The following is a 26,907-nucleotide window of genomic DNA, read 5'->3' on the forward strand; positions in this document are numbered from 1 at the left end:
TTGTATTGTATTGTATTTCATGTGTAGTTATCTGGTTAGTTAGTCTATGTTATATTGGTAGTGTATGACTTGTATTGTATTATTCTTTTGCAAATAGAACGTTCATAGAAGGTGTTAGAACCTAAGATCGGTATCTGTGTATTTCTTATATTTCTAAGTATTCTCAGAGCGTCGGAGACGCTCGAACAGCTTTTAAGTTAATAAGGTTACACTGTGTTACATCTACACCCTATCACTACACCAAGGTTTACTGCATAATACATTGTTTTATGGTATAGATATAAAAGGTTTTACACTGTGAGCGTCAGCGCCGCTTGTGATCTCCTCGTGGTCCCGAGCGTCCGCTACGCTAATAGCGTATCATTACGTTAGTCGGCAGCCAATAGCGTGCCTGCCTGTGATCTCTTGGCCGTGAGCGAACGTGACAATTGAGCGTCTCGACTACGGCTAAGCGATTGTTACGCAACGTGCGTACCCTTACGGTATTCCATACGTCAATAGCGTACAGTGTTCTTAGACCTCTTAAAGGGTTTTAAGTAAGATAAATATTTAGCTTTATCAATTGGTGGCTCGTCCGTCCTTCACATATCTGCACTAGGTAATTTCAGCAGACATTATCCATCAGCAAAGGGCGGGAGATCATAGTCCTCGTAGTGCTGCCTGGATAAGCGTCTGCTTCGCTTAGTAAAGGGTGCTGAGGGAATCCGGAACCGGAGGTAAGAACAAAACGCTAGTGTCTTTTAAAACTGTTTATTTCTGTTTTGCGTACGCACACGCATATATCTGCATTTCTTTTTCATTCGTGTATTTTCATATCACTCTCCTGTTTGCCATTTTATAATTGATAAACGTGCTAAGAGAGATTTGTCGCTATTTAATAGTTAAAGAGTAAAAGTAATACATTAAGGTGTAAATTGCAAAGCACGCACACAGCTCTGCCTAAAGATACAAGGAGAGATCTGTGTGGTGCTCGGTAGATGATCGAGGATCGTCTACATTGATAAACGTGTAAATTGTGTTACGGTGGATATCTGCATTGTGTACACGTGTCTATAACAAAGGGCTGAGACTCGCGTACGCAACCCAAAGGCCGACGCACGCAGCGTATATTACGCAACGGAGCGTCCGGGTACGCCCACGTAACTCAAATCACACGATAGTGTTATTTTAACAGGCGAAAAAGTGGCAACGCGATAAATAGCGCAAGTCGATTTTAGTGTCCGAAATTTAAGCTAATAGATCCTTCTCCAATTTACGACTCATCTGGTCTAAAGGGAAGAAATTTCTGCGCAGAAATAGAAATAGAAACAAAAGTGTACATGTGGTGAGTGAGTGTTTGCAATTATATAAGTTCTACAATTTTTGAGGTTGAACCACAAGAAGTCGAGTTCTCGTGAGGTACATGCATGTAAGTGACGTACATGGTGGCTAGGGAGGCATCCCTTGTTAAACATAAAATTTGAGCAGTAGAGTATAGCAGACCAGGAGGTCTACTGTAGCACAGACCAGGAGGTCCGGAACAGACCAGGAGGTCTAGGTACAGCAGACTAAGAAGTCCGCTATAGAGAAAAGTAGCACAACACCAAGAAGGGTTGGTGCGGAACCCATATAGGCCATAAAGCTCTGGCTGAAGGAATTCGCAGCCGTAATTTTCGATTCCACTGGTCGCTCCGCACATAAGATTAGTTGCTTATGTGCAGAACGATTGTACCGCACGTAATTGTGTGCATTAGTTAGTAATCTGACCCAGTGCCATTTGTGTACGAAAGGGGTCATAAACGCTATTTGTACATTCTAACGTGATTTGTGTAATTTTTTTTTATTTTAAGGGAGGTTCGCCAGTCACTTGGGAACTATCCAGCAACCAATAGTTACTGGAAAGAGTAAGTGCTCTGCGGATCACCCTCACATGTTCCAGTAAATAGCGGTTCAGGTCGCAGGGGCCCTGGGTCGAGTACGCCAGCACTAGGGCAGTGTGTAGGTCGTATTGGTCGGCGTGGGCGAGTGAGTGGGGTACTCGGTAAACCGCCACCGTCAGCCTATCTTGAACATTTTGGTTTTGTAAGGGTTCGCTGAAGAAAGCAACACCTGCAGGTATGGGGGCCAATTGTTCAGGTAGGGGGCGATCAACCTCGGTTCGGGTTGATTCAGTAAACCGACCAATCGGGTCGGCAAGGTATGTAATGTGTGAAAAATACGGTTCGCACACAGAGGTCTTATGTGATGAATGGGAGAGAATGACGGTACATGACGGGGAGAAGTTCCCAAGAGTAGGCAGCTTTAGCCCAGATGTGTTACTGAATCTAAGGAGGAGGATATGTCTCATTAAATCAACAAAGAGACGGATCAAACATTATGATTATTTGCAGTTATGGCAACAGGAGGGTGAAATACAGAGAGGATTGGCTCAGGCGGCAGGATCTAACCCTATCAGGAAACTGATAGCCACGGCACCACCGCCACCTTACATAACAGGAGAGAAATTGGTTGCGGAGAATGACGCACTAGGGTGTAACAAACAAACACTTAGCAACTGTATAAATGTTAAAGATAATGTTTATAAGTTAACCAATGCAAATATTAACCCGTGCAAGTTGTACCCTGTTTTAAACTTTCCCCAGGAGTGTGATCAAGAGGACGAATAGGCAACAATATCGGCGCTCTCTCTAGCAGCCACCTTATCAGAAACAACAGTAGGCACGGCCCAACCCTTAAGATTAGTAGCAAAGGCCCCTAGCGGAGGGACAGGTGAGGTCGTATCAACGGGTAAGTACGGCACCTTACACTATGCTGAAACCATTTCACCACAGGCTGTAGAATCTACTCAGAATGATGTTGTTAGGCTTAATCCCGTTAGGGTAATAGCTGTGCCAAATGGGAAAACTGACACTACAGGAGTCACTCCTATCAGAAACATTGCCATGTACAGCCCATTTTCCCGAATGGAATTAAGAACCATAGTGTCTGAATTCCCTGATCCTAGAAAAGATCTAGTTGCTAGCCAGAAATACATCAGAGACCTAGGGAACACTGTAGAGCCCAATAACAAAGACTGGCAGATATTGCTGAGGGCATGTTTACCCTCCAATGTCGACTCGGCTCAATTTTTAGCTGACTGTGGATTGGATCAGGATGTACCCCTTACAGATGTGTACAACCGAGACAATGTAAAAAGAATAAATTTACAGTTAAAAGAGTATTTTCCAGCTGTAGTTAAATGGAACAAAATTTTCTCCATTAAACAAAAGGAGTCAGAAACAGCTGCAGAATATTTTCACAGGGCATTACTAGATATGGCTAAATACACAGGCATAGAGGACATTAAAACCAACATAAATCATAGAGAAGTAGCAGTATCTGTGCTAATGGATGGTTTAAAAGAAGCATTAAAGACAAGGGTACAGACCACGCAACCATGTTGGCGAGGTCTGTCGGTGGCTACTTTGAGAGAGGCAGCTATTGATCACGATCGGAATATCACCAGACACAGGGAATTACAAGGTGATAAGTTAATGGCCGTAAGTATACAGGCCCTGACCACAAGGCAGCCTTTGTATAAATCACCAAACCCTGTGGGTAAGTCAAATGTGGTAACTTGTTATTCTTGTCATAGACAGGGACACATGGCACGAGACTGTAGAATGAAAAATTCACAAAAATCATACCAACCCCCTAGACCACGACATGACACACGACATTGGGATCAGGGTCCGCAGAGACGGAGTTATGAGCCACATACAGGGGAAACAAAAAGATATCCCCCAAAAGGAGACTGGCAAACTTCTGGCAGTTCCCAGTTAACCCCTTCACAAGTAGTTGCTGCCAGCGGGATTCAGGGAGGTCACCATACCCAATAGGGGTGTGGCCATACCTGTAATCTGCAGCCAGTAAAATTGATTGCAAGCCTTGGAAGTGAACCCGAAATTGCAATTGACGTAGCTGGTAAAACATTAAACTTTCGTGTAGATACGGGGGCGGCCAAATCAGTGATAAATTTGACAGTGGGCATGAGAACCACTGGTAAGACAATTCCAGCCATGGGAGTAACGGGAGTAGTCCAGCATTACCCTGTTAGCAAACCAGCAGAGATTACAATAGGGCCTTTACATACCAAGCATTCCTTTTTGCTGGCTGCATCGGCACCGACTAATCTCCTGGGAAGAGACTTATTGTGTAAAATGGGGTGCGTCATTTATTGTACTCCTGAAGGTGTATTCTTGGACATACCTGAGAATCACGCTCAGGAAGTGCGAGACATGTTAGACTCCCCATCAAAATTAATGACACATACCGTTATGACAAACAGGACTCCATCCCAAGTAGAAGAAATGACATCCCAGATACCAGAGTCACTTTGGACAAAAGATGGACAAGACACTGGATTAATGGCAAATGTAGCTCCGGTAGTTGTGCAAGTAAAAGATGGTAGGATAGCTCCAAAAATCCCACAATACCCTCTGAAGCCAGAGGTGGAGTTAGGAGTGTATCCCGTAATAGAGCGCTTGCTACAACAGGGCATTCTGGTAAGAACATCCAGCACTGCCAATAGTCCCATCTTCCCTGTGAAAAAGAGTGGGGGGAGGGGTTACAGGCTAGTGCAGGATCTAAGGGGGATTAACAAAACAGTTGAGAGTCAGTTCCCCGTAGTGCCAAATCCAGCTGTCATCCTTATGCAAATCCCTCCCACTGCGAAATTTTTCACTGTTATTGACCTCTGCTCCGCTTTCTTCTCGGTACCTCTGCACCCTGACAGCCAATATTTGTTTGCATTTACATACAGAGGAGTCCAATACACATGGACTCGATAACCACAAGGTTTCATAGACAGTCCAAGTATATTTTCCCAGGCTTTGCATGATTGTTTACAGTCTTTCCAACCAGAGAGTGGATCAATATTGATACAGTACGTGGATGATTTACTACTGTGTTCAGATTCATTGGAAGCGTCCCTGAAGGATACGAAACAGCTCCTGTTTCATCTTTCAGACACAGGACACAAGGTTCCCAAAGACAAATTGCAATTATGCCAAACTAAAGTAAAATATCTAGAACACTGTCTAACACAAGGACTGAGACACCTGACCGCTGATAGAATCCAAGCAATTAGAGACATGACTCTGCCACAAACCCAGCAACAGATCAGAATGTTTTTAGGAATGTGTGGGTATTGCCGTAACTGGATCCCAGGATTTTCCATTCTGGCATTACCTTTGCAGGAGATGGTCTCATCAAACAAACCTGATCGGATTTCGCATACAGACGAATCCGAGATGGCATTTGAGAAACTCAAACAGTGCCTAACGCAGGCGCCAGCATTAGGTATGCCAGACTATGGGAAACCCTTTGAGCTGTACGGAACAGAAAGTGCTGGTTGCGCGGCAGGCGTCCTAACCCAAAAGCATGGTGATGCCAGCAGGCCGGTAGCATACTACAGCGCTCAGCTAGATACGGTAGCGCGATCCCTCCCCACATGCTTGCAAAGCGTTGCTGCGATAGCATTGCTAGTAACGAAAAGCGAAGATGTAGTGCTAGGTCACAACCTCACAATTCATACACCACATGCAGTGTCAGCCTTGCTAAATTCTGCCCAAACCAGACACGTCTCATCAGCGCGGTTTACAAGATGGGAATTGGCACTAATGGCCCCCGTAAATATCACCATAAGGAGATGCAGTGCATTAAATCCTGCAACATATCTCCCAGGTGTGCCTGGACAGGCACAAAGGGTGGAGGATGAGAGTGGTGGGGAAGGAGGATTTAATACAAAGGAGGACACACATGATTGTATGGAATATTTGAACCAAAATTTCACGGCAAGGCCTGACATCAGTGACAACCCACTGGAAGAGGTAGATCTTACTTTCTACACGGACGGTAGTTGTCACAGACAGTCAGATTCGGGAGACTTGTGTACTGGATACGCAGTCGTAGATGACCAAGGCACCATAGAAGCAGAACCGCTAGGCCCACCTCACTCAGCCCAGGTTGCTGAACTGGTCGCCCTAACCAGAGCATGTGAATTGGCTAAGGGCAAGTCAGCCAATATCTACACCGACTCTAGATACGCATTCGGGGTAGTCCATGATTTCGGAGCCCTATGGCGCCTCAGAAATTTCATGACGGCAGCTGGTACACCGGTAGCGCATGCAGCTCACATCAAAAGGCTTCTAACAGCGATACAGGAACCCGACAGAGTGGCTGTTATCAAGTGTAAAGCACACACATATAGCCAGGACCCAGTATCAATTGGTAACAGCCGAGCAGACGAAGCTGCTAAGTTAGCAGCTGGTACCCCCAGACAGACAGACACCACACAATTGATGGTATTTAATACCATCAACACACAAAAGTTGTGTGAAATGCAAAATTTGTGTTCCACACAGGAAAAGGCAGTCTGGAAGGCAAAAGGATATGGCCAGGTGTCCTCAGGACTCTGGACGGATGGAAAAGGTAAACCAGTGGCCCCCAGAGCATACCTTCCATGTTTAGCTGAGGCAGCACACGGGCTGACTCATCTGGGCAAGGAGGGAATGTGTAAGTTGGTAAGAGCATATTGGTGCGCCCCAGGATTTTCATCTCATGCAGGTAAAAGAGCAATGTCATGCCTTACCTGTTTGAGGAAGAATATCGGAAAGGCAATACCAACAGAACCATCTCATATCCCACCTACAGGCGGCCCTTTTCAGGTAATACAGATTGACTTTATACAATTACCCCCTTGTCGAAATTTGAAATATGTACTTGTTTGTATAGATGTATTCTCAAATTGGGTCGAAGCATTTCCTGCGGCCACAAATACCGCTATGTTTACTGCTAAGAAAATTGTGCAGGAATTTGTATGTAGATACGGTATCCCTAGAATAATTGAAAGTGATAGGGGTACCCATTTTACAGGTGATGTCTTTCAAGGAATGTGTAAGTTAATGGGAATTGATAGTAAGCTGCACACTCCGTACCGCCCCCAGGCGAGTGCGAAGGTGGAAAGAGTGAACAGCACTATTAAAAATAAACTGAGCAAAGTTATGGCAGAAACAGGATTGACATGGCCAGAAGCTTTACCCATTGTACTATACAGCATCAGAACCACTCCCAGGTCCCCTCTTAATCTGTCTCCCTTTGAGATCTTATTTGGTCGTCAACCGCATGTTATGATTAACCCTCAGGATGATTTGAAGTGTAACAATGAAGTGACTGTAAAGTACCTGGTTAACATGAGTAAACAGCTAAGGAACCAAAATGATAATTTGAAGTTAGTGATTCCTGATTTACCAGATAGTAATTGTCATGACATTGAACCTGGGGATTATGTAATGATACGGAATTTTCTACGCTCAGGTTGCCTTATTGACAGATGGGAAGGACCATACCAAGTCTTATTAACTAGCACTACAGCATTGAAGGTTGCCGAGAGAGAGACTTGGGTTCATTCGTCCCACTGTAAGAAGGGAGCTGATCCAGAGAGGTCCCGTGATAAGGAACAGACGGTAGAGGAAGTTGTATCACTGGAGTGTCTGTTCCAAGAGGACTGAGGCGGCACCTGAACATTGAAAATCATAAGATCGAAAGCAGTTGTCGATTCCCTGTTCCCTTTTATTGTTTTTCTCCAAACTTCCCATCCCATCTCCCTCAAATTATTTCTTTCCCCCTTCTCATTCTTCTCTGTTTCCTCCTATAAGATGGACTTGCCCCAAGAGATTGTGATCCGGATTTTCCTGTTGACCATGATGTTGACCAGAGCAGTCTGTTCCGGCGAGAGTACCATGGAGGTCGAGAGAGGTTCTGGAATGGGTTCTGATGACAAAGATGGAGGCGTAGTTTTCCAAGAACAACTTAATCAACAAGTAAAGGCGAGTATCAGAAAACGATCCAATAGCATTGACAATAGAAGGAATTGTGAAGGATTGTTAGCTGAAGAAAACTGTATCTGTAGGCTCTGTGACAATGTAGTTGAGGATGGGTGCATCAAGAAATGCCAATCCAGTTTTAATATCCACATGGACCGGCATCCATTGAGTGACTATCACTCCTTAGTGGGTAATGTGTTAAATCAGACAGATTGTTGGGTATGCTCTCAAGTACCTCAAGGCCATAGCAAATCAGGGCTAGTACCATTCCCTTTAACGGTAGGAGAGGTACTTGAGCTAAAGGGTGGGAGACCGGTGGACAGGAGGTTTAATATCTCCAGTCCTCCTAGTTTGAAGCTCCACCAATATCATGTGGATAGATCCCTAATATATTTTAACATTTCCAATCCCCGAAAGCCGGGAAATTGGGAAGTGTCATGGAGTAACCAAACCATGACCTTTTCATATAGAGCAGATAGAATGCCTACAGATACAGAGCTTATACGCCACATAGCCAGTAGAGAAAAATCTTTCCGATATAGGTATACCCTAGGAAGTAGGATTACGAGAGTTGGAGAGGTATCACCAGGATACTGTGCACATATCATACAAACTGATACGTGTACTAGACAGATGGGAGAATTAGGGTTAGGAGATTTCACATGGAAGATGTGTAATATGGTTATGTCCTACTCCGTCCCATATGTTCTCCCCGATGATGCATATTTCATATGCGGGAGGAAGGCGTATAAGTGGCTTGCCCCAAACTCTGAAGGATTGTGTTATATTGGAAAAGTACTGCCTGAAGTAATGACTGTATCACATGCCAAAATGAAAGATATACACCGTGGTGCCCAAGCTCCTTATACTCACACCCATTACGAGCACGTAGTTAAAAGGCAACTGACAGAAAGGACAGAGCACCCGGCCTCTGATCTGATCCATGAATCCACAGGGATTCAATTCCTAATCGCGTTAGATATCACTCGCACCGCTAGAGGAGTGCTGAACTATAGGTATATCTCTGCGCTTGCAAATTTATTAGACAATATCACAGAAATGTATGATGACACTTTTAGGTATACTGGAAGAGAGCTTCAAGCTTATAAAACAGAACTGGTTCAGCATAGAATGGTTCTTAATTATCTCACAGCAGTGACAGGTGGATATTGTGTCACACTGGCAACGCAGTACGGCGTGAAATGCTGCACATATATTACGAATAGTACCGAGGATCCGGTCGAGGTAATAGACCAAAAGATGGATGACATTCTCCAATTAAAGTAGGAATTTCGCAGGAGACACAATCTCACCCTTGCTGCTGTGGGTAATGAGCTGACTGGTTGGGTGTCATGGTTGAACCCGCGAAATTGGTTCTCTGGTTTAGGAGAATGGGCTCAAGGAGTCATAATGGATGTAGGGAAGTTTCTCCTATGTATCTTGGGTGTTGTCATATCGATTGGCTTGATATTTAGATGCGGTCAGGTTTTAATGAAGTGCAAACGTAGTACCAGGGTAATGAGTCTAAGGAGTGAGGAAATTGTAATTCCAATGGATTTGATTTATGACCCAACGGTAGAGACAATGATGTGATGAAAATGCGATTATACGGTCCGTTTCTTTCACCTGTTTTTCCGTTTTCTCCAAGGTAAAAAGACCCACTTGGACGAGGAATTTGATGATCCTGTACACAGACAACAGATGGATTAAAGAAGAAGTTTTGACAACCTTATACACAGATAATTGATGAACTATGCCATAGACCCCCAGTTTCCCTAGAAATTTTAAATTTACGCTAGCCCAACACTTTTGTAAGTCTATGGACATTGACAAAGCTTTTTGCCCACACTTTTTGGCAAAAGCCCAAAGAAGACTGCATTCAACAGACACCAGACAAGACCTCAATCGGCAAATGTTCATTAACCTGACATAGAATACCACTGCATTTACCATAATTGTTCTTTATCTTCATTTCTACAACCTTCAGGTAATGACACACATAGTCGATAGGGAATACAGGCACAGATATCAGCAGTCACATATCCCCCCATTCATGTATCATCAACTAAAATGTGCTCCCCCATTTTGTTGCAACCAAAAGCCGAAAAGAGCTCGGTAACGTTTGACAGCCCACCCACAGACCCGTACCGCGGGATAAGAAGGAATTCAAATGTATACTTCGCAATACCTCGAAGCTTGATTTACAACACGTACGGCACGATGATACATGACCCCCCAAACATGGATTCATACACACATGCTTCTGCTATCTCACTAGGTCATACCCTTTTCTCACCTTCTCCTCTCCTCCCCTACCCAACCATAGAAATGTATTTACACATGACATATATTTTTCTCTTTTTGAAATGTTTTAGGAAGTGGCAGTTATTGGTGACTGCCAAAGGGTGGACTGTCAAAGTCAGAAAAATATCATGATGCACACTGCCATATTTGCACCTCATACATGTCCGCGCTGCGCATGCGTGCGCTCTCCCGTGCGTACGCATACCCGCTGTTACGTGCACCCGCAGGCGCACGGTATGCGCATTTACGGTAGAGTTTATGTGCGCCTAGCGTGCGACTCGATCGTTACATATTTTAACCATATAATGTATTTTGTAGATTATGGTCCCTTTGATAGAATCTGAAAGTTTAGTTAATGTAGCATGTTCATGAACAAAGAGATCCCTCTTTGTTTGATACGAAGGGTCAGAAAAGGGTTATACAGTGGTGTTTAGTATCCATCGGAAGAGTATTTAATTAGCAATATTCCGGTGTTGGTTTGAAGCGGATTAATCGCTCGTGCGAATAGTTATGGACATAGGAAGTTTATGTACTTTTACTATTATTTGCACTCACTTATCCATGCGGCGGGAAACCTAGTTTCCCACCCACCTGAGCAGTTGGAAATAGTCACAGCCCACCTGTATGAATCAACCTATGACCTTTTGTTATAATGCGAAGACGAATTCCTGTGTCCAATGAACAATGAGATTGTAGGGACCATTGTATTGTATTGTGTGTGGGGCATAAATAGACAAGCCGATCTGATCCAGCTCACTCTCTTCAACGGTTCTCATCACTGATAATCGGGAGCTGGATATTCAGAAAGGCGCATGCGATCGTTCCCTTTGTGCGTAAGTTTTCTCCGCAATCATATTGTCTTTATTGTTATTGTGAGCCATATCTCTCTCTCTCATCTCCTCTTTCTCTCTCATTTTCCCTTAAACGTAATTGTATTGTATTGTATTTCATGTGTAGTTATCTGGTTAGTTAGTCTATGTTATATTGGTAGTGTATGACTTGTATTGTATTATTCTTTTGCAAATAGAACGTTCATAGAAGGTGTTAGAACCTAAGATCGGTATCTGTGTATTTCTTATATTTCTAAGTATTCTCAGAGCGTCGGAGACGCTCGAACAGCTTTTAAGTTAATAAGGTTACACTGTGTTACATCTACACCCTATCACTACACCAAGGTTTACTGCATAATACATTGTTTTATGGTATAGATATAAAAGGTTTTACACTGTGAGCGTCAGCGCCGCTTGTGATCTCCTCGTGGTCCCGAGCGTCCGCTACGCTAATAGCGTATCATTACGTTAGTCGGCAGCCAATAGCGTGCCTGCCTGTGATCTCTTGGCCGTGAGCGAACGTGACAATTGAGCGTCTCGACTACGGCTAAGCGATTGTTACGCAACGTGTGTACCCTTACGGTATTCCATACGTCAATAGCGTACAGTGTTCTTAGACCTCTTAAAGGGTTTTAAGTAAGATAAATATTTAGCTTTATCAGTGGTCATTCCGAGTTGTTCGCTCGTTGCCATTTTTCGCAACGGAGCGATTAGGTGGAAAATGCGCATGCGCATGGTACGCAGCGTGCATGCGTTCAGTAATTTAACACAAAACTTTGGAGATTTGCACAAGCTCGAGCGACGTTTTTTCATCGCTCGAGTGATAGTAGTGTGATTGACAGGAAGTGGGTGTTTCTGGGCGGACACTGGCCATTTTCAGGGAGTGTGCTAAAAAACGCAGGCGTTCCAGGTAAAAACGCAGGAGTGGCTGGCCGAACGCAGGGCGTGTTTGTGACGTCAAACCAGGAACTAAACGGACTGAGGTGATCGCAATCTAGGAGTAGGTCTGGAGCTACTCAGAAACTGCAAGGAATTATTTAGTAGCAGTTCTGCTAATGTTTAATTCGCTATTCTGCTAAGCTAAGATACACTCCTAGAGGGCGGCGGCCTAGCGTTTGCAATGCTGCTAAAAGCAGCTAGCGAGCGAACATCTTGGATTGACCACCTATGTGCAGCTTGGATTACTCTAAGGGGCTTTTTTTTATTAAACTGCTTTTTGTTGATATGTCATATTGGCAGTGGTGCAAGTACAATTTTTTCTGACAGGTACTTTGAGAACATGACAAAAAAATGGGCGTGGCCACATGTCTCCAGGGGCGTAGCCATATGTCACCAGGGGTGTGGTCATACAGCATGGCTCCTTGTCACGGCTACAAAGTGAGCGGGTAGTACTGCGTATCGTTGCATATGGTATATGATCTGCTGGTAAACATATTACTAAGGATGTTTATAGACAATACAATCATATTACTTCCTGAAGTGAACAATGAATCACAATTTGGTACAAGAAGATTTTTTGTAATCCTATACATTCTGCATCTAGAGAAAAGAAAAATTATCGCATTTTATTTTTTTCTACTTGTTTTACCCTCTAGTTATAAGTACAAGTAGTTTCCAAGGCTGCACAATGTACAGTAAGTGATCCCACTTTTGGTCATCCTACCACTAAACAAGTGCAATATGCTAAATATAAACTATGCAAACCAATCAACCCCCTGTAAGTTCATGTTATGCCGGACACACTGACTCATGTAAAGACCTCACCATGTTCCAGGCTGTGCACTTTCACTTGTATCCCTGCCTGTTCTCCCAACAGCTTGTGTGCAGGGTACAGTTGCCCGGTGCCGCTCACTATCCAACTCAGCCAGCTGTTCTCAAACCACTTGCCCCGGTACCTCCTGTCTGGGACCCGCATGGTATAGGACGAGGATATGGCTTGGGTAGAGAGGAGTGGGCAGACTTGTGCCCTGTGAGAGAGGGCAGAGGGCTGCATGCTGGCAAAGAGTGGGCACTATGGGTCGAAGAAGGCATGGATAATGGGCTTAGAGGGGAGAGATGATGGGCATGGAGGGCAGAGATGGCAGTAAGCCAGGAGTGTATAATTGAGAATATGGGCAATGGGGTGGGAAAGGAGGAAGACAGTGAACCCAGCAAAGGGATGTGTGAAGGCCCAGCCCCTATCATTACATTACGTACCTACATAAAATGCTTAACCTATAGGCTATGTTAACATAAACATGGTATTCACTTACTGCACTATAAGTGCATATTTACTCCAATTTTTATTTTTTAAATGTAAAACATTTTAATGTACAATATAGCTCTTGTATAGAATGGGAACTAATATATAAACCTATATTAAAAAGTGCTGAAGAAGAACTATATTGTGCCTACTGTATATATAACAAATTTCAAAGGCCATACAATCATACAAAACAGTGACTAGAAGCATGCATAATAAAAACTGTGGAGAAAATCTACATTAGCAAAGTTAAGCATTCAAAGTTATTAAATATAGGTGGTCATTCCGAGTTGTTTGTGACGTCAAACCAGGAACTAAACGGACTGAGGTGATCGCAATCTAGGAGTAGGTACTTAGGTCCCATCACCATGATATCTCATTATGGTATGCAATTATTCCAAAATATGGAAAAATCTGATATCCAAAATACTTCTGGTCCCAAGCATTTTGGATAAGGGATACTCAACTTGTAATAAATGAATTACATAAATGACATTACAGCTGTATGAATATAAATATAATACACATCATATCAACATTTCTATACATAAATTATATATTAATCTAAACAAATGGAATAAATATTACCTTAATATAATATATTTTGTCATCCACAATTAATTCCAAGTGACCATTTCTAGAATTCCGGGAAGACTCCATTTTCCCTGTGGAGAATAAAATAAATAAATAAATAAATAAATAAATAAATAAAATAAGTGATGGAGATACTCAGAACTAGAATCTAATTTGTGTAACTCAGTTAACACAACAAATGAATAAGTTTTTTCTGCCCCAGTTGGTGAAAAAGCAGAAAATGTTGCTTAGAAAATCCACTTTTTTGCATTTTGGAAATATTTAGTAAAATAAACATTATTTTTGAGAGAATGAGTATGAAAGATAAACGTCCAAGGAATATAATATAAAACAGCTACCCTTCATATACCCTGGCCTTGCCATAGTACTAAAAGTATACTGGTTCAAGCCCAAAGGTTATTTTTTTGCTAATGAAGTTAATTTTTATTTTATGGATTTTGTTGATTCAGCCATGTTGTGGGCTGAACAGATATTCATACTGTAAGTGTTATCAAATCACCAGGAACCAGTTCTTCCTAAATGGTGACCAGGATGGGACTTATGTAAGATGCAAATGGAACCAGACCTGTGCCAGAATATACCCAAGTGATATAGGCCTCCTAGTATTGGCTCATCTACTCGTTTTTAGATGGAGAAGTGACAGGCCCATATTCACATTCTATGCCCCCCTAGCCCACTATTCCAGTGCCGCCCCATCCTTCAATGACCCCACCACTGTGGTTGTCTATGATCCCAACAACATTTTGTAATATTTTTCACTGACTCAATGCTACTGAGCATAGACACATGTTCTGTCTTAACAGAAGTTGGACCACTATAATCCCCATTGTGTCAGGGAACGCATAAAAGATTATAGGAAACATTTTACTGTAGTATATTATTATTATTATTATTATTATTAATAATAATAATAATAACAACATCAACAGTTTTTATAAGCAAATTCCGTTGTGCTTTATACATTTGTTTAATACTCACAAATAGGAACATTTCCAAGGACAAATGGTTAAAATCTTTGAATGAACTTGGAAATTAGAGAATACATTTATTGAAAATAAATGAATGACAATAAAGCATCCCATGCTTAAATACATATAATATGCAATTAACTAATGATTCAAACAAAATGAAAAAAATAAAAAATAAATCAACGATGTGAAAAGAACAAGTGCTGCCCTAGTACCCACCCTGCTCTTGGCTCATAGAGAATAGTGAAGGTTCTGAAAGTTCCTTTTTATTATTTTTACACTGAAGTTTTGAAATGTCTCTCCTCCAGGGAGGTCCATGTGGGAGGCCCTGCCCCTTGATGTACTATAAATTGCAGCATTGTGCCAGGGCATCAATCAAGTCCCTGGACTTGGGAAAGTGTGCATTCAGGGATTCTGGTCTACTATGCACTCCTGTGAATCTGTGAGATCTCTCCAAAATTCAAGCTTTGCCTTGGATGCTCTGAGAAAGTAGGCATGTATAGTTTGTTTGCACCAAAGGCAGTAGGGAGGACTCATCTACAAGTTAGGGACATGGGAGTCTCTGCTACATGTCAGAGGGAATATTTTCTATATGATTAAGAGATTTTTTTATTAATTATTACAGGTTGAGTATCCCATATCCAAATATTCCGAAATACGTAATATTCCGAAATACGGACTTTTTTGAGTGAGAGTGAGATAGTGAAACCTTTGTTTTTTGATGGCTCAATGTACACAAACTTTGTTTAATACACAAAGTTATAAAAAATATTGTATTAAATGACCTTTAGGCTGTGTGTATAAGGTGTATATGAAACATAAATGAATTGTGTGAATGTAGACACACTTTGTTTAATGCACAAAGTTATAAAAAATATTGGCTAAAATGACCTTCAGGCTGTGTGTATAAGGTGTATATGTAACATAAATGCATTCTGTGCTTAGATTTAGGTCCCATCACCATGCTATCTCATTATGGTATGCAATTATTCCAAAATACGGAAAAATCCAATATCCAAAATACCTCTGGTCCCAAGCATTTTGGATAAGGGATACTCAACCTGTATTATTATTATTATTATTATTGTTGTTATTATTAGTAGCAGTGGGAGTAGTAACCTTTCTGTCACATTACAGTATTTTATTTTATTTTATTTTTTATATAATTTTATTTTGCAATAGCTGATTATTCTTATTTCTCCCCCCCCCCTCCCCCTCCTCTTCCTCCCTGTCATCACATGACTACAGAGACTTTCTACAATCTACACCTGTGATCTGCAAACAGGACCTGGTAGTACGGCAGATAGACTCTGACTTATTGAGTTACTAATGTGAATGTATTTGTCTACATTACTTGTCTACTCCCCAGAAACATATTTTGAAAAGGAGAAATAAATTTATCTTGTAGACAGCTAAAAAAGATAAAGTCAAAAATGTAATGTACTTACTTTAAGATGATATTGAAAGAAAGAAAAACGATATGGGAACGCTACTTTACATGAAACTTCACTTTCAAAATTCTATTATTAGCAGTAAGTTGATCTTCAATGTCTGTCGGCCCAGAACACCTACAAATGAATGACATATCATGCCATTCAACCTACCATCCATCTGAAATTTATTTTTCGGATGTAGAAGTTTCAGTCTGAATTTCCTATGGTTGATGTTATAATACAGATCAATTCCAACATCCCTTTTGAAATCAGATTTTGGAGTTCCCATGAAAAAGTGCAATGTGGCTTCATTTGGCAACCAGCTATCTTTCTGAAAGATGAATACATAGATTGAATGTAGTAATAGAACTTAATCATATAAGATATATGGTGATTAACTCACGTTTTTCCTACCACTGTCCAAAGCCTCTGGCAAATTTGTACCCACCATTTTTTCCATAGTTATAGTACAAGGTGGCAGATTGGACTGTCTTTTCATACCATAGTTAATATTTTTATAATTGATGAACATTATACAGAAATATTTAAAACAATAAACACCTACTTTTTCAGGATTTCAGATAATTATATATGCCAGAAAAAAGTTTTAACCAAGGTTAAATTCAGGCGCAAAAATGGGATGATGTTCTAATTTAGCTGCTGCTATAGGAACAGGATTAGTCAGTCCTGTAAATAATGGGAACAACAAAGGAAAAACAAGATAGCAGCGCTTCAATAGGGAATTTGATACAATTAATATGTATATGAAAATAACTAAAAGAGCTTACGGAGATGAATGGATTGAAGGTAAAAAGACATTCAATTTAATAAAATGACTGACAATACATTTGACATACTGATTTACACTAATAAAATATATAAAACAACCAGAACCACCACAAAGGCTGCTGTAGTGAGTGTCCGTTCGGTATTTTTGTTGGACTTAAAGATGATAAATGTGCAGATGAATAACTGGAGTACTGATGGCTGTATAAACATTACCACTGTGAAAGCCGCTGGAGGAAGAAGTCCCGGAGAAAAGTCCCTTTTAAATGGGTGGAAGTTGCTGGGGACCCAAATCCTCACAAGATGTGCGGTGGTCTCAATGCTGAGTGGATAGACAGTGGAGCCAGTTGGTAGTGATATTCATCAAAGTGCATCTGCATACGATTATGAAAGTCCAATAAAGGTCCGGATATAACACAGGCAGCATGCACATGGATGGTGGGTGGTCTGGAGTAGCACCTGACGCGTTTCGCTGCAGTGCCTGCAGCTTTTTCAAAGGTGACCTAACAGTGCTGGGAACTTCATATTTATACCCTTAATGGCTGCCAATCAGCCCGCATTTGTTCAATCCATTCATCTCAATTAGCTTCCCTTCTCCACAAAACATGTGTGAACACAACCATAAATTATATTGATTAAGATAAAATGCAGACTCTTTATAAATATAATGAATTTTCAATGTCGTTTAATATTTAGAAGATACTTATTTATAGATTACTTCCGGGTTAAGTGACAAAGGCGATCATGTGACTATCAGAGAGAGTGAAATCAGTTCCTGTATTAAATGGCACTGTTGCTTAGCAACATGATACAGAGCCTCCGTTAAGTTTACTCTATGTAGAAACTGAATAATTACGGGATGGTCACATGTTAAATCACGTTGAGACCCGCACCGCAGGTTAAATGTACATGAGGATTGTTAGATCATTCTAATTCTATGTCCGATAACACGCCAGCACTCATAGCGCTTCTGTGTTCCGGGCATAGAGCGGGGCCGTAACTAGGCAACCGAAGGGGTGGAGACCTATCACCCGATCAGATGCTCCAGTCACGTGACCCGCCTCCCATGAAGTGGGGCTGTTTAATTGCGCTCATGGCGCTTCCTTGGGCCGGGCATAGAGAGAAGCCGTAGCTAAGCAACTACGGAGGCGGGACCCTGCAGCCACACCTACTGATCTGGTCACGTGGCCCGCCTCTTAGGACACGCATCAATGTTGTGTTTTTCCTGGTGTTTAGAGCGCATAGATCACGCTGATGCTGACAGAGGAAATTACATTATGAAAGGGCAGCAATTCAGAAACGGCCTATCAGCACTATAACTACCACCATTCCACACCCTCATAAATTAGATTTAGGCATATCGGCATAGTTATTTCCAATGCTGATTCTAACAAAAATCAGTTTGGTCAAATAAACACTAATACTTTTTTATTTTACATAATATAAAGTCTAATTTGAGCCATAATCATACTATTGTTAACAAATAGCGGATTGGAACGTGCTTTAAATATATTGCACATTCTTCATAATGTAGACAGCAATTTATCTTACTGCCACTTTTTTATCCTGACCCAATAAGTATACTAGATGTTAACCATTGAGCAAAATGCTTCTAAATAGAGCTATTAAAGAACAAAGTTACCCTATTTTATTAATGAACGAAATGCTCAGGAGAAAAGGAAGAGTTTACACAACCAAATCAAATTAGCATGTTCAATTCTACTGATTCATTAAGTCCTTCGGGGAAAATGCTATTCATCTTAAACATCCTAAGGCTTCTTGTACACATAACTTTTTATATCTATCTCCACCTCGTAGGGTCTTTGGGATGTGCTCTATACCAATCAATTTCAAACACGCTGGATTCCCCTGATGGTAATCACTAAAATGTTTCGGCACACTGTGGGTCTGAATCCTTTTTAGGATGTTTCTGCGATGTTCTAAAAAGCGAGTTTTTAAAGTGCGAGTGGTGCGACCTATATATTTTTTGTTACAGCTGCAAATCAACATGTAAATTACATAGGAAGTTTCACAATTAATGAAATGTTTAATTTCATAGGTATTATCATGAGCATCTAGCTGAATTTTTTGGGTCTTATTTTGAATAAAGTCACAGGTAATACATCAGTTTTTTCCACACTTATAGCATCCTTTTACTTTTTTTTAACCAGTTACCGCTGTCCGTACTCCCACTGACGGGCAGCGATGCCTGTCTAAGGTGGCTTGGTGCTAATACATTTTTCAGAGATTGGTTCTTTTTAAAAATGAACCTAGGATTATGAGGTAGGAAGGAGGAAAGATGAGCATCTTGTCTCAGGATATTGAAATTCCTCGAGACGATGGTCTGGATCTCAGAATGGCAATTATTGAAGGTAGAGATGAAGGCCAACTCTTCTTCCCGACTGAATTGGACTTTCTTGGCTCCCTTAATGGAGCTGAGTAAGTGGACTCTATCTAACCTTCTAACTTCCTCTAAGGCATTCCTGAGAAGTAGTTCAGGATAGCCTCTTGAAATGAAGGAATGGAACATCTGTTTGGCCTGAACTTCAAAGGATTCCAAGTCAGAGCAGTTTCTTCTAATGCGAAGAAACTGACTCTTAGGGATACTTTTCTTCCAGGGCATGTGATGCGCACTTTTATCATCTTTAAGTCCAACAAAAATAACGAACGGACACTCACTACAGCAGCCTTTGTGGTGGTTCTGGTTGTTTTATATATTTTATTAGTGTAAATCAGTATGTCAAATGTATTGTCAGTCATTTTATTAAATTGAATGTCTTTTTACCTTCAATCCATTCATCTCCGTAAGCTCTTTTAGTTATTTTCATATACATATTAATTGTATCAAATTCCCTATTGAAGCGCTGCTATCTTGTTTTTCAATTATATATGCCACTAGTTTTATTCAGAACCTCCTAATATTTACAAGGTTACCAAATATGTATACTTTATTGGTTCTTTGGTATACTTTATGTGGAATAAAACAATGTGAGACGAAACATATCAGGTGAAACCTACTGATTTGGATGAAATAACATCATCCGCTATTGAGCCGGTGCAATTCTTGTGGACGATCGGAGACGGAGCAGAGAGACAGGTCTATTCATGCGGTGAATCGATCCTTTGTAACACACACTTGCTGTTTTAAACTGAGATGTATGTGAGGTTATATTTCTAGTAAAGGTTGTTTTATACTATTCTCACGTGTGCACTCTCCATTACTATCATAATCTCTTAGAAATTGACACCATGGCCTGGAGTCTGGAGATGCAGCACTGATCTCATTTGGGAAAGAGCTCAAACAAACAGAGGCCTAAAGCGCAGGACTGATACTATGGACTTTAATATCTATTATATATATAAGGGGGGTTACCTTTTTTTATATATTAATTTTAAAAACATTTTATTGAATGGTATATTACAAGCTGAGAAGTTATTAATGTCTAAGCCCATATTAGAGTTTTATCAGTGTGGAAGCTATACTGATGTGATGTACTTCGGCATCTGGATTCTAGACACCTACTGTCACAGGCTCCGCTTTATTTGACTAATTCAGTATATTAGAGACCTGGTCATCTCATGTCAGTCTGATTCTTATTAGACCCTCACCAGACCATCTCCTTTCCTGCAGTCATTGGATGCCATTATGCATGTGGCAAAATTATCTTTACACCTTCCTCGAGTGATCCTTATTAGCAAATGTAATGTAAGTTTCCTTTACAGAATAAAGCTAGAAAACCAGCACATATTGGATAAATAAGCTAAGACACTGATGTCATCAGCAGCCTTTCTGGTCTAGGCCCACAGCACAGCTGGCTACATTTGCTGTTGATTTTACCATGCACATGATGCACCATTAATATAAGAGGACATTTCATTTTTGACAAGTTGGTGATGGGTTCATATAGCATTTTAAATTTTAACTTTAGACAGATTAAAAATTAAAAATTGTAATGTCCACTCAAGCAGTGTACAATAATCCACCATCTGTAACATACTCACTACTAATTCCTGAACAGTAGACATTCTACCAGACAAGCAACAGAAATGTAAATTCAAGCACTTTGATATCTCTTGCTGTATATCAAAAGTTCTAGCCAGATAGATATGAAAATTTAGTGGTGGTCCTACATTGTATTTCTTACTGATCATAAAATGTACTGGTACCTGTGACACATGGTTGTATGAAGCTTCTAAGAGATACTGTTGCAGCCCTTTATCATGTTTTCTTAATCTGAGTAATGCTTTTGCTGGTCCAGACAACGGGAATGGCAAGACATTATCACCATCGGGAAAAGACACCTCCAGACAAGGCTGCCAGCCCAAAAGTTTGGATACTGTGAAGGAAAAAAATCATATATAAGGTAATTTATCAGTGCAGGGCAAGGTGAAAATGCATGTCATATGTAGGGGTTTTTCCCTTTAATGAAGATTAATTTGTAAGCGCGCTCAAGCTACACAGCATAGTACCTTGAAACGTACCTTGTTGGAACATTTAGAGCAAATTAAAATGTTGAGATAAGTAAAGGATTGTTTTGCCATTGAATAAATGGGATAAACAAGTGCTTTGGGGAGTCTTTTATTCAATGAGTTTTTGCTTTAAAATTCTGTATGTGCCATTTTTTTCTCTCTAATCTTCTACTCCTGTCTTTTATAATAGAATGTCTAGGGTGAAAAAGTTGGAACTCCATGAGTTCCATTCTTGTTAATAACTCTGACCCCCAAAGGACAAGAGTTCTGGAAAGAGCAAAATGGCATGTCAGGGCAGTTAGCTATTGAAAATTGATATTAAATTAAGTACACATTTCGATAGCACCAGATGGCGTTGCAAAGATTGTGTAAGATTATTAGATTACCAACTATAATAAGAACAGTTTTGAGACATATTTGGTGAAGAACACGACTTGAACAGTTGACTTAAGACTTAACGGATTTTTTTGGGGGGGGAAATCCAGAATGAATGTATGTAGGTAGTACCTTAGGAGATAGACTATCCCGTATCCCAGAAACACGCCCTGATGGACAGATTCCCCCCTTACATGATTGGCAGCAGTAAGGAGGTGGGCCATTATGACTAGCAGTGCCCCTCCCCATATCCCTGTGAACTGCTGCATTATGATACAAGGGCGGGGTCTAATGAGAAGAGGTACCCACCCCTATTATCAACCAGCAGCAGGTGCATCAAAAGTGCAAGTATGTATGTTTATTGTGCTAGTGTGTGTATGCGTTAGTGTGTGCATGTACAGTGTGTATATGTCATAGAAACCCTTACCAGCAAATCCTCCATCTGCCCCTGATTACTAAAGTGCATTGTTAAGTTGTGCACTTACCTTCCTCATTCACGCAGGATTTTCTCTCAATCTGACCAATGGGACTTTTCATTTTCTCAAAACCATCTGGTGTCATGAAGTATAAATGGGAGCTGGTAGAAGTATGACATTTTGCTTTTAACATGCTGGTATATATTGAAAGAAAACTTGCAGTTGTAGTCCACACAAAAAGTAGAGCTGTACATGAATCTATGATAGTTATCATATAATAACAACATCAGTAGCACCCAATGTTACTAATATAGTGCTGACACTTATAATAGCACAAGTGTTCCTTTAGAAGGATACGAAACCCAAAAATGAAAAAACAAGTGCTCTTAATGCAAGTTGCATGTGTCATTTAATGGACTGGTCCATTTAGCTTAATAAACTCCATCCCATTATTTTTTCAGAATTATACACGTTCAGCAAAGGTTTCAGGTTTAGTGCTGTTCACAGTGTCAACTCGTTAGCAAATATTTTCTGCAAATCTCTAGAGAGGATTTAGATGATTCAAGTGTTTAAGTCAATATTCAGTATCCAACAACAACAGAGGTCCAGGGGCAAACACAGAATTTCTAGAGGGGGTTTCCAAATGCCTGATTTTAGAGCAAGTGTGGCCAGTCCATGAAGAAGACATAAATAGCACTTTACAAGCCAGGGACGTGCAGTCAGGGGAGGCAGGGGAGGCAGTGCCTCCCCTGTCATTCCTTAATGATTAAAATAATACAAAAAGATACATATGACACATATTTTGTGTCATATGTATACTGTTTATATTATTCTAATAATTCTAGTCTATTAAACTAGTTTGGGAGGCACTGATAGCAAGTGCCTCCCGTAGACAGTGGGTACACAGTGGGAACGGGGATAAAGCTGGGGGCGGGGCCAATCACTGGGCTGAAAAAGCCCATTACAAATAACAGTGAAAGCGGCACTTATGTAAGTGCCTCGCTGGCAGGGAAAGCACGCCCCTGCTAGCGAGGCACATTTGATTGGACAGCGGATCCAGCACTGGATCCGCTGGCCCAATCACCAATATGTAGCGGCGGGACAAGGAAGGGACTCAGAGCTCCCCTCTCTTCATCTCCCGCTGACTTCTGTCCCACCGGAGGCCGAAGAGAACCTGCCAGCACCCGCCATCAGCCGCCATGCCATCAGCCGCGATCAGCTGCCGTCACCCGCCCTCACCCGGTGATTTACAGGTAGAAGAACCGGGGAGGGGGTACAGCAAAGTGCCGCCGTGCAGCAGCAGCAGCGGCGAGAAGCACAGACCTAGGGAAGAAATTGTGCGGCGGCTGGTGATCTCCTCCTCCGCACTACTGCACTCTCCCGACGGTGGCTTCTGCTCGGGACCCAGCGCTGCCAGCTCCAGCCAAGACTGCTCATGTGAGAGGGCCCGCCGCCACAGATCAGACAAGGTACATCCACTTGTCCCTACATGGATCCCCAGACTTCATCTTTGCTCTGCAGGGACCATGGAGAAGCAGCAGGTAGGGAGGGCTGGGGGCCCCAAATTGGTGGTGGGAGATTAGAGGTGATTGTGCAATATAGCATTTAGCTTTTTTTGTTTGGTCCACGTGTAGTGAGGGATATGGTATAAGAAGTCAGCGCTTGGGATCCCAGCAATCAGAAGACCGACGCCGGGATCCCCCATAGTTCCTAACCTCCCCGTGCCGTTACCTAAACCTAACCCTCCCACCCAGCAGCCTAACCCTAACCACCCTGTGGCGGTACCTAATCCTCCCTCCCCCGCACACTAACCTCCCTGTGACGGTACCTAACCCACCCTCCCCCGCACCCTAACCTCCCTGTGACGGTACCTAACCCTCCCTCCCCCGCACCCTAACCTCCCTGTGGCGGTACCTAATCCTCCCTCCCCCGCACCCTAACCTCCCTGTGGCGGTACCTAATCCTCCCTCCCCCGCACCCTAACCTCCCTGTGGCGGTACCTAATCCTCCCTCCCCCGCACCCTAACCTCCCTCGCACCCTAACCTCCCTGTGACGGTACCTACCCCTCCCTCCCCCGCACCCTAACCTCCCTGTGACGGTACCGACGGTACCTAACCCTCCCTCCCCCGCACCCTAACCTCTCTGTAACAGTAACTACTCAGTGCTCTCTACCTGGTGCAGCGTCTCAGTGCTCCCTACCTGGTGCAGCGTGTCTCAGTGCTCTCTACCTGGTGCAGCGTGTCTCAGTGCTCTCTACCTGGTGCAGCGTGTCTCAGTGCTTTCTATCTGGTGCAGCGTGTCTCAGTGCTCTCTACCTGGTGCAGCGTGTCTCAGTGCTCTCTACCTGGTGCAATGTGTCTCAGTGCTCTCTACCTGGTGCAATGTGTCTCAGTGCTCTCTACCTGGTGCAATGTGTCTCAGTGCTCTCTACCTGGTGCAATGTGTCTCAGTGCTCTCTATCTGGTGCAGCGTGTCTCAGTGCTCTCTACCTGGTGCAGCGTGTCTCAGTGCTCTCTACCTGGTGCAGCGTGTCTCAGTGCTCTCTACCTGGTGCAGCGTGTCTCAGTGCTCTCTACCTGGTGCAGCGTGTCTCAGTGCTCTTTACCTGGTGCAGCGTGTCTCAGTGCTCTCTACCTGGTGCAGCGTGTCTCAGTGCTCTCTATCTGGTGCAATGTGTATAACGTGCTCTGCCTGGCGCAAAGTGTAGAATGTGCTCTATGTGGCGCAATATGTATAACGTGCTCTGCCTATCGCAGTGTGTATAGGAGGTTCTACCTGGTGCAATGTGTATTAGCTGCACTACTGTGTGGTGTAATGTGAATTGCCACGATTATGTTGCCATGCCCCTTCCCCATGAAACAACGCCCCTAAATTTTTGCTGCGCGCCTTCGGCGCGCACTGTCCATGCTTTAGCATGTAGGAATAGGAGGACCAAGCATTATAGTATGTACCTAATTTTGCACATCTACAGATGGGTCCATGTTTATCTTGACCTTTAATAGGATTAATTGAGCCAGGGCAGTTGGACTTTATCCCCTGCTGTATGGTTTTCTGTATTGTATTGCAGCTGAGAACAATAGATTAAGGGTTTATGTTAATAAACCATGTTGTGCCTAGGCGCAGCAAACTAGCCAAGATAACCGTGGACCCATCTGTAACTTAAAAATGTGTCCTCCCGAATAAAAAATGTGCCCTACCCGTGATCAGCACCCTGCCCTAAAAAAATCCTAGAGTGAACACTATGGGTACTTTGCGATCTGTCCTGTAATCACAGTATATACACAATTGCTGCAGTACCACACTACCCCCTGTGCACTCTAATGTATTTGCTTTCCCTAAAAAGTGAGCTGAGGTTTGTGTTCTTGTGCGACTGTGGATGTACATGAGAAGCCAGTGCCTCCCCAGCCATTGACTTCACCGCACGTCACTGTTACAAGCTATAGTATGACTCATACAAAGTGCAGTGCATGTAATACGTCAGAACATAGGTGCCGGAAAATGGGGGAGCAAGTGGGCGACTGACACCCCCACGCCAAACATTTGAGAGGTGCAGGTCAATGCGGGTCACAGGGCGCAGTGCAGCCACCATCTAGGGTTACCACGGGCAGTGTCAGAACGGGTATAATCCCCTTTTTGTCTGCTCCACCTCCTCCCTCCCTGCAGCTTTTCTGTGCCTGCCTCTGAGACCCTCCTACTCCTGCACCCAGCTACAGTGTGTGGCCAGTCACTGTGGTCTGGTCCTCTTATGGGACCAGCTACTAATTTGTATGCTCCGCCCCTCAGCTGCCCCTTCATCCTCCCCCCCACTGCAAAAAAATGCCTCCACTTCCCCTCGCACCCCCACCCTCACCCTACATCCCCCGCGGCACCCCCCAACTCCCCTCTTCACGGTACACCTCAAAACCCCTTCCCCATTTCCTACAGTTTTCCCTGTAAAGACTCATAACCTTCCATGCAAAGCCTCAGCCAGGGTGTGAGCTATGAGTGGCTCTTGCCCCTTCGTCTTCTACATGAAGGTACATAGCTCACATGATACAGTTATGTTTTCGGGGTATATTTATGATACACATTTTTCTGGGAAGTCTGGAAAAAAAAGAAATTTTGGGGGCCATACATGTATTACGGGGACAGCCCTTAGCGCCTGTGTTAACTATTGATGACGCATGCGCAGTAGGTCTGCAGCATAAAGTAAAGTGATTGCTCAGTGATTGTTAATGCGATCACTGTATTTTACATATACAGTAGCAGGGACGGGCTACTATCAGGGTGCCTGTCCCTGGATGTGATTTTCAATACATCTGAGCGGAAATACATTTTTTAATGGCCAAATATTCTATTTATCTTGCATAATGCTCAATAGATAATAAATTATCTTTTTTTTATTGTATTTGTATTTTAAAAGACTTATATCTGCATTTCTCAGAGTGTCCTCTATGCTGGGGATGTATAGATGCAGGGTCGGACTGGCCCACAGGGGTACAGGGGAAACCGCTGGTGGGCCCCCCTGTCTGGGGGGGCGCATCCCTTCTTCTAGGGATCAGATTTGCATTTGAATTACACATTATCCATATGTTACATTAAACTGCACAGGACTATTGTGTATTTTCTACAGTGTTATTGCTATATATATTTAACAAGGGGCCC

At 42.4% G+C, this 26,907-nt stretch overlaps 1 protein-coding gene across 1 annotated transcript in view; it reads right to left on the minus strand.

The window, feature by feature from the left end:
* The window catches only part of LOC134945174 (uncharacterized), a 532,944-nt gene that overhangs the window by 480,770 nt on the left and 25,267 nt on the right, over positions 1-26,907 (minus strand). Inside the window, exons 6-9 of the mRNA XM_063934300.1 lie at positions 22,332-22,423; positions 21,169-21,338; positions 16,387-16,546; positions 13,809-13,885 (exon numbers count right to left, since the gene is read on the minus strand). Coding sequence (XP_063790370.1) covers positions 13,809-13,885; positions 16,387-16,546; positions 21,169-21,338; positions 22,332-22,423 — 499 coding nt within the window. The remainder of the gene's footprint in view (positions 1-13,808; positions 13,886-16,386; positions 16,547-21,168; positions 21,339-22,331; positions 22,424-26,907) is intronic.

The sequence above is a fragment of the Pseudophryne corroboree genome, chromosome 7, assembly GCF_028390025.1.
Source record: "Pseudophryne corroboree isolate aPseCor3 chromosome 7, aPseCor3.hap2, whole genome shotgun sequence".
Classification (NCBI taxonomy): domain Eukaryota; kingdom Metazoa; phylum Chordata; class Amphibia; order Anura; family Myobatrachidae; genus Pseudophryne; species Pseudophryne corroboree.